The following is a 14,819-nucleotide window of genomic DNA, read 5'->3' as shown; positions in this document are numbered from 1 at the left end:
TTGATAATTGCCTTTAGATTAGTTATGATCGTTGAATCGCATCGAAAAAAATCATATTTAGTGAAAAATTGTACCGTTAATAGGCATTTTTACAGTGACTCCAATAGAACAGCTGACCGCCACGGCAGAGCGGCTAATTTGGAAGCACAGATCTTATGTCTGCTTCCATGAAAGCAGGAAGTGGATACACTGCAGATTTATTACAGGATGTGTATGAGCTGTAACATGTTTTTTCTTTACAGGTTATTATGCATCTTATAGTGCAGAGAAGTTCTGAGTTTAGGTCTGCTTTAAGCCTGGAGAGATTTACAGCAATTTCTTTTTTTTACCACTAAAAAAAAAAACACTTAACTGCCATTCTGGGGGGAGGGCACATGATGTCACCACCCACTAAATGACATGACCCGCCTACAGTAGTATTTCACACTGATAAGTCATTGGAACTCCATGTGTTCAGCACTTTATTAAATTATCACAAATTCCATAAAATCCTTCAAGTAAACATGTTCAAGGTCATGATTGGGGGGGAGGGGGGGGTGTTTGACCCCAATGGTTAGAGGCGGCAGAGGGAGGAGCTAGACATGCCAGGACAGATGGAACAGAGCACAGCGACAGTGTATGCTTCAATCCAGAGGAATACTCTTTTGGTTACACCCAGTAACGGACAGTACAGTGCAGATCTACAGGATAAACAGACCACAGAAAGCACAGTCAGTTCAAGATTCATTAAGAACCTCTGCCACAAATATTTGTCAGATTTCTTGCTTAAAGGGAACCTGAACTGAGTAAAATTATTTAAAATAAACACATGATGTAGCTGCAAATTAATAGTACATGCCTCACCATCAGTTCCTCTCAAGCGCACCATTTTCTTCTTACAGTGATCCTTTCCAGTTCTGACAATAGTTTGTCAGAAATGAAATATCAGTTGCTGCAGTTATAGCTAAGAGGGCAATGCCAGGTAATGTCCATGTTTCCCTATTGCTCAAGTGGGCAATGTTACAGTTTAACAGTGTGCAGACCAGGAAGCAGTTATGGGGTAATGGCAATTTTCAAAATGGAGGACGGAGAATTCCATTGATCACAGTGGACAAACAGGACACAGAAGAGGAGAAAGAGATTGAGGCTACTTTCACACCAAGACGTTGCGTTTTAGGGGACGTTAAGGTCGCATAACGTGTCCCTAACGCAACGCATGGTGGTGGTGAAGTTGGACGTCAGATTGAGCTGCGTTATGCATCTCTCAAAGCAGCCGCTCCAGGATAGTGATGGGAAGTCTGGATCTTTTTAAGGATTCTGATCATTTGAATTGGATCATTGAAAAGATCCGGATCTTTGAACCGAATCATTTTACTAGGGAAGTAGACTGGGTGAAATGACTAGCAGGACAAGACTTTCCCTGCACTGTATGTTCCTGTTTCTTCCAGACAGACATCCACTGTGAACCGAATCTTTCATTGTGATGATCCGGATGATTCAACTCACAAAAAAATCCGGATAAAATGAACGACTCGTTCATGATCCGGACAACACTGAGTCCCAACAGGAGTCACCACAGTGCAGTAAATATTATTTAGCCATGTGGCTAATCACTGAGCATGTGCAAACAATCTAACACAGCTCTATAAGGATATAACGTACAGCATTATACCCTAACGCAACGTGTGCACTGTGAACAGCACATTGATTTTACAGTGCTGTGAGTTAGGCTGCGTTACTGGCTGCTGAAATGTGGGACTTTAACGTCCCACTTTGAAACCAGCCTGAGGAGTAGACTGCATGGGAGGTAAGTTAGGTAGGTTTTCTTTTAAAGAGTGCATGAAATGAATGTATAGAGAAATTATAAATACCCGGAGCTTCCTCCAGCCCCCTTCAGGCTAATCGATACCTCTCAATCATCCTCCGCCTAAATCCTCTAGTAGATATCTCGTTATCTTTGCCAGTCGATGCAGGCCTAGTCCGGCCATGTGCGCTGCGGCAGCTGGTACCATGCACAGTATGCCCCGACTGGCGAAGATAATAGGGCATATAGTGGAGGACAGCAAGGGACTGATTAGCCTAAAGGGGGCTTAAGGAAGCCCCAGGTATGTATAATTAGCCCCAGGTTATACTATCTCTTATATCTCAAGTTTACTTTAAATAAAAAATGTGACCAATTTTTTTTTTTTTGCATACTGATTTTTAACACGCACTGTCATGCATTTTAATTTTAGTAAGATTGCGATTTGGAGAAACCCTTTAACATTTTTGCTGAGAAAAATTGTTCCTAATTACAGTTCTGTTCTAGACAGAAACAAAATACAGAAACCCTGCCATCTTGGTTGGGAAAGAGTTTGGTGGAAGAGATGGGGGTGGGGGAATGGCACAAATCATGTGGTATCGGTGCTCAGCACCAGGCGCCAAAACCAGGCACACCATAACAGCAATGTAATGCTGCACAGGGCATGTAAGGGTGCAGGTTTTACAGAAAACCACAAAGAAAAAAAAAATCACTGGTGAGGAAGTTAGTGTCTTGACAGACCTGTGGATTTCCACATAACATGCACTGTTGGGGGTACTTGAGGACTGAGTTGAGAAACCCTATCCTAGATAATCCTATGGAGAGTTCCTATAAAGGTACAGGATATGGAAGTAATTAGATTATCTAAAAAAAATTTGAAACAGTTTGCTTAACCTGGCAACACAAATAGCTTGGCAGGAAAACCATGGTCAGATTGGAATTGAACGTGAGGTAAGCTTCCTGGATGGCAAGCCTAACTACATGCAGTACAAGTAAATGGTCTATATAGAGCTGCCCTTTTAGAGACCAAGAAACATGAATGGACTGGAGTGAACACAATGGGGCTTGTAGTACAGATGGTAAGGGGGTAGCAGAAACTGGTGACCAGCAGGATAGGTGAAAAGGTGGATCTCATAGTGGGTTGGTAATATAGATAACAGGTGGGGATGGGAAAGGAAGGACTTGCTGATGTGGAAAGATGGATGAGGCATGGGCTAGCAGCAATAGACTAGGGAGATGGGGGAGAGAGATCAGAAAAAGGTACAAGTGAGATGATGGAGTGGGTGCATAGGTGAAGTAGTGGTAGGAGTGCAGATGAGGGAGAGTAGGCGAAGGACAATGGAGTAAAGTTGACAAGAGGTTGGAGCTGAGGAGAGATGAGGGTGGAAAGATAGATTGTGCATGGGTATGTAGGGGAGTGTCTATAACCAGTGGTTGGTGGGAATGAGAAGAGATGGGTAGATGGGAGTCAGGGCAGGAGACATGGGGGTAGAAGGATAAATGAGGGGTCAGCAGGGTTGAGGAATAGTGAGATAGGGGTGATTTAGGGTCAGGTGATGTGCTGCTCAGCCTTGCCCCGTGTAAAAGGTGACTGTGTGAGCTTGTTCACACTAGGGGCGTTTTTGGCCTTTTTTTTTCAAGTGCAGACAATTTTTAAAATCGCCCACAAAACGCTTGTGCAATTAATCTCTATGAGAAAGTTCATATCAGCGCTGTGAGTGCAGCAAAGTGGTGCCTTGTACCATTTTTGGGGTGATTTTGCCTCAATGGAAGGTATAGGAAAAACGCAAACACTCAAATCTTTGTGCGCCGATTTGCTTTCGCGTTTTTAAGAATAAATACATTGCATTTATTCTTTTCCTGGTCAAAGAGTTCACTTCCTAACTTGCGTCAGGGAGTGAATTACAAAACCGCTCTGGAAAAACGTTTAGAAAAGCGCTTTTTCCAGAAATGCAGCGCACAGGGGAGCACCAGAAGGGAGGGAAGAAAACAGTGCACAAAAATGCAAAACACTGGCGTTTTCGTTTTTAGGTGTGAATGAGGCCTCAAGGAGTGCTTCCAATGTTCTCTCTCTATATTGTTATAATTCAAAGCCCACAGCCTCCTTGCACTTATTTTTTTTTTTTTTTAAACAATTGCACATCTATGAAACAAAGCTTTAATACACAGGGTGACAGGACTGGGCTGAGGCAGAGGCGAGAGAGGCTCCAGCCTCAGGGCGCAGTGTAGGAGGGGGCGCACAACTCTGTTGCTGTTACCACCATGCACCCAATCGATCACAATGGCCCAATATTTTGCAGCATGTCCGATACATGCAACCAATTTCAACCCAAAATTGGTTGCATCGTCGGTCGGGCATGCACTTGGCAGCACTTATTTTATTTGGTCAATCAATTGCCAAGCTGAGAGATGTATGGCCACCTTAAAGAGGAACTGTAACGGCAAAACGTCCCCTGGGGGGTACTCACCTCGGGTGGGGGAAGCCTCAGGATCCTGATGAGGCTTCCCACGCCGTCCTCTGTCCCACGGGGGTCTCGCTGCAGCCCTCCGTACAGCCGTGACGTAATATTTACCTTCCTGGCTCCTGCGCAGGCGCTCTGACGGCTGTCGGCCCCGAAGTAGGCGGAAATACCCGATCGGCGTCAGGTTCGATCTACTGCGCAGGCGCAAGTCTCCGGCGCCTGCGCAGTAGAGCGGAGCCGACGGAGATCGGGTATTTCCGTCTATTTCCGAGCCTAAAGCAGCCACAGCGCCCCCGCTGGAGCCAGCAAAGGTAAATATTGAAATTACAGTTGGGCCTGTCGCCGGCTGTTCAGAGGGCTGCAGCGAGACCCCCGTGGGACGCAGGACGGCGTGGGAAGCCTCATTTGGATCCGGAGGCTTCCCCCACCCGAGGTGAGTACCCCCCAGGGGATCTTTTCTAAGTTACAGAGTCTCTTTAAACATCTAAAAATGAAAATGCAACAGTTTAGCTTTTTGGTTTTTTTTTTAGCGCCTCCTGGCGCTCCACTGCGCGCTGCGTTTTTGTAAAATGCACTTTTCTAAGCGCTTTTTCAGAGTGATTTTGTAATTCATTCGGTGACGCAAGTCATGAAGTGAACTCTTTGACCCGAAAACACTAAATACAATGTATTTATTCTTAAAAATGCGAATGCAATTGCAGCGCAAGGCTATTTTGTGAGCGTTTTGCGGTTTTTCTATACATTCCATTGAGGCAAAATTGGCACAGGCAGCGCTTTGCTGAACAGATCGGAAAGGAACCGCTGAGATGTGAGCTCTCTCTCATAGGGAATCATTGCACACGCGTTTTTAGGGCAATTTTGAAAATTGCCTGTGCATGAAAAAAAAAGTTCAAAAACACCTTTAGTGTGAACGAGCCCTTAGATTGTGTTTTAGATTTTGGCCACCATATATGATTGAGTCTGACACCCCGGCTAGATAGAGATGACATAAGAGGATGAAGGAGCACTGCAGTGGATCAGGGCAGCGATTCACTCTCACCTCTGCGTTATTTCTTCTTCACTGAGGTTCGTGTCTTCTCCCGCTCAGATGATGACTTCTTGTTGACTTTTTCCTTTTTTTCTTTTCTGGAATTCAGATTTTCGTACAGGGTTCCTTCCTCTTTAGGCCTGCAACATGCAATACAAACAGGTATTAGTGGATGAAGATCCCCAAAAAAGGAAACTGATGGTGAACACAGAAATATTACTTGGATGGACTTCGAGACACTTTCATCTTGGCCAAGGACAGACCCAGGTTACCATACTCTGACTCTGCAGCTTTTGTTTTCTGCAAGAGATTAAAAATAAAATAAAATGGACACATGAATATCCTGTGACTGCACCAAATCAGTGACCTCATTTTCATGTGACAAGTGACAAACCAAATTCATGACTTGATTATTCTATAACATCACCAATTACTGATTACTTATTGACACAACAAATCACTGACGTCATTATCCCATGGCACAGCCAATCAGTGACATGATTGTTTCATGATAAAACTATTCAGCATTGTGATTGTCCAGAAATGTAGTATTGCACAATGTTGTGCACTTACGAGTTTGAGTTACCTGAGCTTTGGTGCAGATACAGGACCATAAGAAAATTATTAGAAGCATGAGCAATTATTGAGTTGTGGGTCTAGAACAGTGATGGTGAACCTTTCAGAGGCCGAGTGCCAAAATTGTGACCCAAAATCCACCTAATTATCACAGAGTGCCACATCGCAAATTATACTGAATACTGCAGTTTTAGTTAAAATAAAACAACTCATAACCCCATGTATGAAATGCAGAAATTACCCTCATATATGAAATGCAGAAATTACCCCCACATATAAAAAGCAGCATCAGTTACCCCACATTTAAAATGCATCAATCACCTCACATATGAAATGTAGCAATTACCCCACAGTACCCCAACTGCATCAATCACTGCCACAAATACAAAGACAGCAATTACCCCACCTTTCAAATGCATGACTTGTCTCAACAAATGAATTGCAGTGCTGCAGTTAAAAACTTCTCACATTTTTATTATGCACATTCAACGTTTTTACTACTGCAACTCTCTTACCATTACTTCTTCAAGGTAGATTTACCTCTATCTACCTTGCTATCTTTTGATAACCAGCTTACCAGTTACCTCAATCAAGGAGCAGATACTTCTGGAAGACCTCCAAGAGTATTGACATTTTGGGAGCTGTGACCAACACCCATACCAGGAACAAGGCCAAATGGGGACGGTACTTCCCCACATGCTCTATGAGTGGTTGCTTCCTCAGCAACCCAGCCTTGTGAGTATATCATCTTTATCTACACTTATCTCTTGGTGACTCAATGATATTATGCCAGACTGGGCTCCCGGTCTCGCTGTGTTTTTTTTTCTTTCTCCACAAGTACTGATACCATCTACAACAGGCCATATTAGGCTATAAACAAGACATCATGTTGACCCTTGAGACATTTTAGGACTTGATAGAGCTCTAGGATATGTTTTGGACCACAAGACAGCAATTGGCTGGTAGGGATGGCAATGCTTAGAATAACTCACGGAGGAGCATGGGATCAGCTGATTTGTTGGTCATGATCATGTATTAAACCAGGAAGTCATCACAGCAAAACTGAACTTTACAAATCTATCAGCTGATAGAACTATTAGAACTATCAGATGCTTCTCCATGAGTTCTCCTAAGCATTGCCATCCCTATTGGCTGGTAATCCAAAATTTTCCTCCACTGAATCTTGGCGTCATGATGAAGAACCTCAGAAAATAAGGTGAGAGAACTAAACTGTGAGACAGTGCAGCACAGTCCAGTATGTTGTGAAACTGTAAAATAAAGAGTGTTGCTGTAGGGGACTCACAAAACAGGTTCACCAAGAATGTAAGTGTTGGCCTTCTCTCAAACATGACACAATAGCTAATTAGACCGCTAGACTTTAGAGAGCACAATAAATTTAATTAGCCAGTATGTCATTTTTGGAGGTTTGCCAATGCTTACACTCCTATTTTATTGTATTTGTTTTTGTTGGGCACATGCTTTCATTCTGTAGTGTGAAGTTCTCCAGTTCAGGCAGACACATGGTTCATAACCAATCCAGTCCTAAAAGGGGAAGGCTGCTTCTGGTAAATGAGGAACTGGGTTTTCTAGGAACAGACCTGATACAAGAAAGCAAAGTAACGTATCTAGAAAATGCAGGTGATCAGCTTTGTCTCAAGAAAAACTATCTGGAATTATGCAGTAAATTGACATTAAAAAAAAAAAAAAAAAAAACGAATAAAGTGTGATGCAGACTACATCTCTACACAAAAGCAGCAATTATTCTATATATTGTGGGTGGTTTAAGCCAACAACAGTATATAGGAAGTCCTATAATGAGGGGCACTATATAGTAAGTCCTATAATGAGGGTAACGATATAGTAAGCCTTGTAATGAGGGTCTCTAAATAGGGAGCCTTTTAATCATGGGCTACATAAGTTGGGAGCACAACTACACAGGGGTGTAGCAATAGGGGGTGCAGAGGTAGTGACCGCATCGGGACCCTCCCTCAACCGCAGTATTAGCTCTCTATTGCTCCTGTGCTCATAATGATCACTTCTATAGATACTTGGAATAATAGTAATCATTAATAAACTGCTCCCCATCCCCTTCTTGCAACTCTGACACTGCAGCTGCCATTGGCAGGATTTGGTGCACCAAATCAATTATCAATTGTTAGAGTGCTTGGGGGGGGCCTCACTGTGAAACTTGCATCGGGGCCCACAGCTCCTTAGCTATGCCACTGCAACTACAGTACATTGAGAAGTTGTGTTGCTGTACAGGTCTAGCATGGTTTTTGGTGAGTTCTGGTCAATCAGGAGCAGATTGAAGCTGGTTAGGTTTGGGTTTGTTTCAGAGTGAGCTGCAATTTTAATAATCACAGCATTCTCCAGCCAGCCTGCACCATATTTACCCTTTCCACAGCTTCTTAACCACTTGAGGACCGCAGTGCTAAACCCCTCTAAAGACCAGGCCATTTTTTTGTTAAATAGGCCACTTTTCTCTAGACATTGATGTGTTTATAAATGCACTTAAAGGGAACCAGAGACGAACAGAGTACAAAAAATGAAAAAGCCCCTGTGATGCGGAAAATTGGCCGCGTGTTTCTGCCGACTGGCCAAAAGTACGGAACACGGTACCGACGGATAGAGAAAGCGGATGACGGCGGCGTGGGAGCGATCCAGGCTTATGGGGCTGGAGGAAGCCCCAGGTATGTATAAAAGCTTTTTCATTTTTTGTACTCTGTTCGTCTCTGGTTCCCTTTAAGTGCATTTATAAACACATCAGTGTCTAGAGAAAAGACGCCTTGAAGGGGAAATAATTAACATGTATAAATACATCAGAGGGCAATATAAAAGCTTGGCGGATGAGCTCTTTGTCCCTAGGCCTTCTCAAAGGACATGATCTGCGCATGGAGGAAAAACGTTTTAGCCATTTATTTAGGAAAGGGTTCTTTACAGTAAGAGTGATTAAGATGTGGAATGCATTGCCACAGGAAGTCGTTATGGCAAACTCTATACCTGCATTTAAAGGGGGCTTAGATGCTTTCCTTGCGTTGAAAGACATCCATGGCTATAATTAAAGTGGAACTGAAGAGTGAGGTATATGGAGGCTGTCATGTTGATTTCCTTTTAAAGAGACTCCGTAACAAAAATTGCATCCTGTTTTTTATCATTCTACAAGTTCCAAAAGCTATTCTAATGTGTTCTGACTTACTGCAGCACTTTGTACTATCACAGTCTCTGTAATAAATCAATGTATCTTTCCCTTGTCAGACTTGTCAGCCTGTGTCTGGAAGGCTGCCAAGTTCTTCAGTGTTGTGGTTCTGCTATGCACTCCCCCCTCAGGGGGGAAAGAAACACACAAATGATCTCTTGAGATTCAAAAGGAAGGGTGTATACAGCCTGCTTGTGTATGGATGTATTTTCTATGTGTGGACATATTGTACATCAACCTACTTCCTGTTTTGGTGGCCATTTTGTTTGTTTATAAACAAACTTTTTAAAGCTGTTTTTAACCACTTTTAATGCGGCGGGGAGCTGCGAAATTGTGACAGAGGGGAATAGGAGATGTCCCCTAACGCACTGGTATGTTTACTTTTGTGCGATTTTAACAATACAGATTCTCTTTAAGCAATACCAGTTGCCTGGCAGCCCTGCTGATCCTCTGTCTCTAATACTATTAGCCATAGCCCCTGAACAAGCATTCAGCAGATCAGGTGTTTCAGACTTTAAAGTCAGATCTGACAAGACTAGCTGAATGCTTTTTTCTGGTTTTATTCAGATACTACTGCAGAGAAATAGACCAGCAGGGCTGCCAGGCAACTGGTATTGCTTAAAAGGAAATAAACATGACAGCCTCCATATACCTCTCTCTTCAGTTCCCCTTTAACCTCCTTAGCGGTATCCCCGTGCTACACACGGGGTAGCTCCCGCGGAGGATCACATGGCCCCAGGACTTAAAAAAACAAAAAAACTGGTGCAATACGCTTTAGCTAGCGGTTTGCTAGCTAAGCGTATGCACAAAGTTGCTCCGGACCCCCGCGATCGCCCGCAATTACTTCCGGGATACGTACCCCCCAGCGTTCCCACGCTAGCGCAGCCGCCCAATCGGCTCCAGGCATTGCGATGACGGCGATCGGGGTTGCGGCTGACGTCATGACGTCATCTCCGATCGTCGCCATAGCAACGCCGGAAGCCGATCGGGAAACTGCGCTCTTCGTGGGATCGTGGCTAGGTACGTATAGCCGGCGGCGAAAGGCGGGCATGGGGGGAGCAACCTAATACATACGCTTAGCTCGCGAAATGCTAGCTAAAGTGGTTTAAAAAAAATTGGGGTCAAAAAACCATCTCGGCAGACGCAGAAACTGCGTACTGCTAAGGGGGTTAATAGGTAAAGCCCAGTGATGTTGATCCAGGGATTTTATCTGATTGCCATCTGGAGACGGGAAGGAATTTTTTTCCCTTTGGGGCTAATTGGACCATGCCTTGTAAGGGGTTTTCTCCTTCCTCTGGATCAACAGGGCTATGTGAGGGAGCAGACTGGTGTTGTACTTTTATATAATTAAATAACTTGAGGATACAATTTGCTTCAAAGATGCTGTATTATTGTGCACACAATTTACTACACACCATACAACAAGACCCCAAGTATTGTACCATCCCCTTTAATAAAAAAAAACCCTGGAGCAGGTGATCACCTCTTGTACTATCCCCCTATTTCCCACACATGCCTCTGAGCTCAAACCCTACCAGCGGGCGTAAACTGATAATGAACACTGTCCAGATATCCTACAATAGCCTCAAAGAATAAAAAATCCATTCAGTTTGCCCACAGCCGGGTACTTGCTTCCAACAGTCTCAGATCAATAATAATCATCCTTATTGGCATCTATCATGGTGGTTAAGATAGGAGGATTTGCTCACCCACTTCTCCAGGCGGAATAAAAATCACATGCATAAACAGGCTAATCCGCAGAACTCCTCCCTAGTGCACTTGGGGGGGTTCCATCTGCAACCGCTGACACCGCTTGCACATTTTGGCCCAATAACAGCCGGTCATACACTCACGTGTCCCATGCTTGCGGGCATCCCCGCTTTCAACACATGGCTTCCAGCATAGATGACTTAGATCCACAAGGCCGCACGATCCTGTACCAGACCCCACGCCGGGCAGGTCCTGCGGCTGGGAAACGGCAAGTCCTTCCGCGGTTGCTCCAACTACGGTAGCCTGGATATTCCAATTTTATCCAACGCGTTTCATCAAATCCATTTGACTTTATCAAGGCAAACACGCGAACAGAAGCTCCATACTCCCTCTTGTGGGCCTTTTTATAGTTGCAGGCACTACTTTGGAAAAAATCCTCTGGCTATTTGTACTCTTTACTGGCATCTTGTGGGTATTTTCATTATGACATCCCAAGTAATTGAATAAAACAACTCAATCAGGATTTGTCCACATAAATCCCACTATGCCTTTTAAATGCTACTAATTTAAAGCCTAAAGATGTCTTTCCTTTCCCCTATTGTCTACTATTATTTCCCACCTATTAAAGGAGCCTCACATCTCTTGTCAAATAACTTAGAATACATGTAATCCTCAGTGGAGGGAGGGGACCCAAACAAACCCAAAAGGAAGGCCACCATACCATCGCCACTCCAAACAACTATCAGTTTTAGCAGGTTCAGGACTCAGATATCACGCCTAGAGGAAAACTCCCAAATTGAAGTCTACGTTTATTCCCAAGGGAGCACGTGTGTTGCATTTGTATATCCACATACATTCTTTCTGCAACAACACTATCAAAATCCCCTCTCCTAGGGCTAATACTCAACTTATATATCCCTCTAAATCTTAGACCCTTAGGGTCACTATCATGAAATTCCAAAAAATGTTGCGCCACTGCACTATCGACATTTTTACCCTTGATATTTTTAATATGTTCCCCTATGCGTGTTTCCAAGTCCCTTCCTGTTTTCCCTATGTAAATTATATTACATGGACATATAAGCTGATATATCACTCTTATTTTATATTCAGTCGTACCTCCACTGTCATGGAAAGTATCCCCCTCCAAGACACATCTACAAAATCTACAGTTCTGACACTTGAACATTCCTTTTCTTCTTCTTATGGTACTTTGATCTCTCCGAAATTCACTTCTTGTTAACATATCCCCCAAACTTCTGCTTCTTCTTGCCGTCACATGGGGCGTCTCCCCTAATATTTGTGCAATGTCATTGTCTAGGGTAAGAATTCCCCAGTTTTTTTTTAAATTGACCAATTGCTCCCAATGGCTGCCATATCTAGTGACAATTCTCACTACTTCTTTTTTCTCTTGCTCCTCCTCCTCTTCTCTCTTTTCCAACAAGTTTTTCCTATCTGTTTTTAAAGCCCTTACATAAGCTCGTTTGATCATTCTATTAGAGTATCCTCTGTTTTTCAAACGTTGTCTTAGTATCACTGATTCCTGTTTATACAATTCAACTGAGGTACAATTGCGCCTTATTCTCAAGAATTCTCCTGTGGGCACTGATCTAATCTGACATCCCAGGTGATGGCTCGAAGCATGAAGCAGTGTATTTCCTGCACTTTCTTTTCTGTATGTGCTAGAGAATAATTTCCTACCCCTTCTGAACAACTTTAAATCCAGAAAGGTCACATTTTCCTCATCACACGTGTATGTAATATAGATGTTTCTTTGATTACAGTTCAAGCAATTCACAAACTCCTGAAGACTATTTCTGTCACCCTTCCACACCATAACCACATCGTCTATGTAACGCAGCCAGAGGGCGACACGTTCCCCGAACCCCAGCATGCCAAACACCTCCTCCCACTCCCACAATCCCAGGTGAAGGCATGCGTAGGCCGGGGAACATGCCGCCCCGTATTGTACTTTGTTCTCTGGTTGAACTCGATGGACGTATGTCTTTTTTTCAACCCAAATAACTATGTAACTATGTATCAGATGTGGATACCTCTAGAGCTCGGAGCTTGTGCTTTGCCGAGTCGATGTAATGTGCGATGGCGACGTAGATGAACCTGTACTGAGCCTCAGTCTGGACCATTCCTGAGCGCTGGGAGCGAACCATCTGGATGGTTTTCTGCACGTCTATGTCAGAGTCCAGCCCTGAGTGAGACACAACATTGGTCAGAGGAGGCTGGAGGAGAGTGACTGGAAATCTGAGAATCAAAAAGCAGATGGTGAAAGAAGCTTTACATTCTATATTAAAGGACAACTGTAATGAGAGGTATATGGAGGCTGCCGTATTTATTTCCTTTTAAGCAATACCAGTTGCCTGGCAACCCTGCTGATCATCTGCCTCTAATTAGCCATACATCCTGAACAAGCATGCTGTAGTTGTTTGCAGGTGTTTCTGTCAAGATTTGCTGCATTCTTGTTTCTGGTGTGATTCAGACAGTACTGCAGCCAAATAGACCAGTAGGACTGCCAGGCATCTTGTTTAAAAGGAAATAGACATGTCAGCCTCCATATTCTTCTCACTTAGTTGTCCTTTAAGGAGAAAGGCCCTTGTAGACTTAGATGTTCTCATGAGTTAGTTCTCCTTAAAGCTCCCTTACATATTATTATAATAATGTTTCAGCACAAGCAAAATACGGTGGTCCCTCCCTAAATTGTTCTGGATTAACTAAAGTTTTATATCACTCTTTCATCTTATTTTGTAGCATTGTGTTGCCAGTCTTACCAGTTACTGAAAAGGTATTGCACAAGTTTGGTGAAACCTGGCTCTAGATACTCCTCCAGCATCACTACAGTACACCGCATTTGGGAAGGGTAAGAGAGGTTGGGGGCTGGGCACTGTACACAAGACCCAGCTAAACACCGAAAAGGGACTGTCTACAAATCTTTGTCTACAAAGCTTAGTAAAATTCCTTACCAGATGCAGTCATTAGAACAATTGTGCAGAGAGCAGAAAGCTTTTTTTTCTCTCTGTGCCCTTAGTTGTCAGTCTCTCGGGACAGGGGAAAAAAAACGTCTCCAACCACGGGGCTCCTTGCTGCTTATGGGCCCCGCTTCACTGCATTCCTTGCAAGGGCTATTGCCACACCCCTGCCTACATAAAATTAGCCTGTGTTACTTTTTTTTTTCTCATTGCAAAGTCTCTTACACATGCTAGATAATCTTCAGCTGAGATGCCATTTAGCACCTTCTAGGCTGAGAATATAGCAAGATGTTGCTGAGCTATCTGCCCCACCAGATCGCTAAAAACAAGCAATAAATGAGGATGAAGTAGAAGAATATTTTCCGTACTTACCTAGCACACCTGGAAGTCACTCAAGTCGTGGGCATCATTTCTCTGCCTCTTCATAGAACAGTCCAACTGCTTGACTATGGTCAAGCAGTGTGTGTCTGTATAGCGCTGTACCCAAGGCAACATGATGAGATAAACGTGTATGTACAGGGCCAAATATATAAATAACTAGGCTGTGTTTCTTTTTCAGCCTGAAAGAGTTAGCATTCAGCTATGCAAGTGACAGTTTCTCTCCTATCAGACCTAGTCGGGCTATAGCGTAATGCTCACTGATAAGGAATTACAGTCTTAAAACACTTTCCTGGAAGAGAACAGCTTCTAAGTACAGTATAGAGATAAAATAGGTGAATAGTTCACACACTTAAAGGAATACTGTATGGGGGTATGGAAAAAAAAAAAAAAAAAAGAGTTGAACTTACCTGGGGTTCCAACGGTCCCCCGCAGACGTCCTGTGCCCACGCTGCCACTCACCAATGCTCTGGTACCGCCGCTGGTTCACTTCCAGAATTTGCGACTTTAAAGTCGTTAAACCACTGCGCATGCACGGCCACGTCCTCCCTCCCGCTGACATCACCAGGAGCGGTCTGCGCCTGAACTGGTGGCAGGGACCGGAGGACGCCTGCGGGGGAACGCTAGAAGCCCCAGGCAAGTTCAACTTTCTCCCCCTACAGTACTCCTTTAAAAGACTATCACTGAACAGAGACAATAAAACATTACA

At 43.7% G+C, this 14,819-nt stretch overlaps 1 protein-coding gene across 1 annotated transcript in view; it reads right to left on the bottom strand.

Annotated features, from left to right (window-relative positions):
- Positions 1 to 437: 437 nt before the first annotated feature.
- Positions 438 to 14,819, bottom strand: part of PTPN6 (protein tyrosine phosphatase non-receptor type 6) — a 102,729-nt gene continuing 88,347 nt past the window's right edge. Inside the window, exons 13-16 of the mRNA XM_068257958.1 lie at positions 12,806 to 12,957; positions 5,490 to 5,569; positions 5,282 to 5,409; positions 438 to 680 (exon numbers count right to left, since the gene is read on the bottom strand). Of these exons, the coding sequence (XP_068114059.1) occupies positions 5,289 to 5,409; positions 5,490 to 5,569; positions 12,806 to 12,957 (353 nt within the window). The 3' untranslated portion in view covers positions 438 to 680; positions 5,282 to 5,288. The remainder of the gene's footprint in view (positions 681 to 5,281; positions 5,410 to 5,489; positions 5,570 to 12,805; positions 12,958 to 14,819) is intronic.

The sequence above is a fragment of the Hyperolius riggenbachi genome, chromosome 10 (genome assembly GCF_040937935.1).
Source record: "Hyperolius riggenbachi isolate aHypRig1 chromosome 10, aHypRig1.pri, whole genome shotgun sequence".
In the NCBI taxonomy this organism is placed as follows: domain Eukaryota; kingdom Metazoa; phylum Chordata; class Amphibia; order Anura; family Hyperoliidae; genus Hyperolius; species Hyperolius riggenbachi.
The sequence above is the reverse complement of the archived record's forward strand: the minus strand, read 5'-3'. Positions and strand labels throughout refer to the sequence as shown.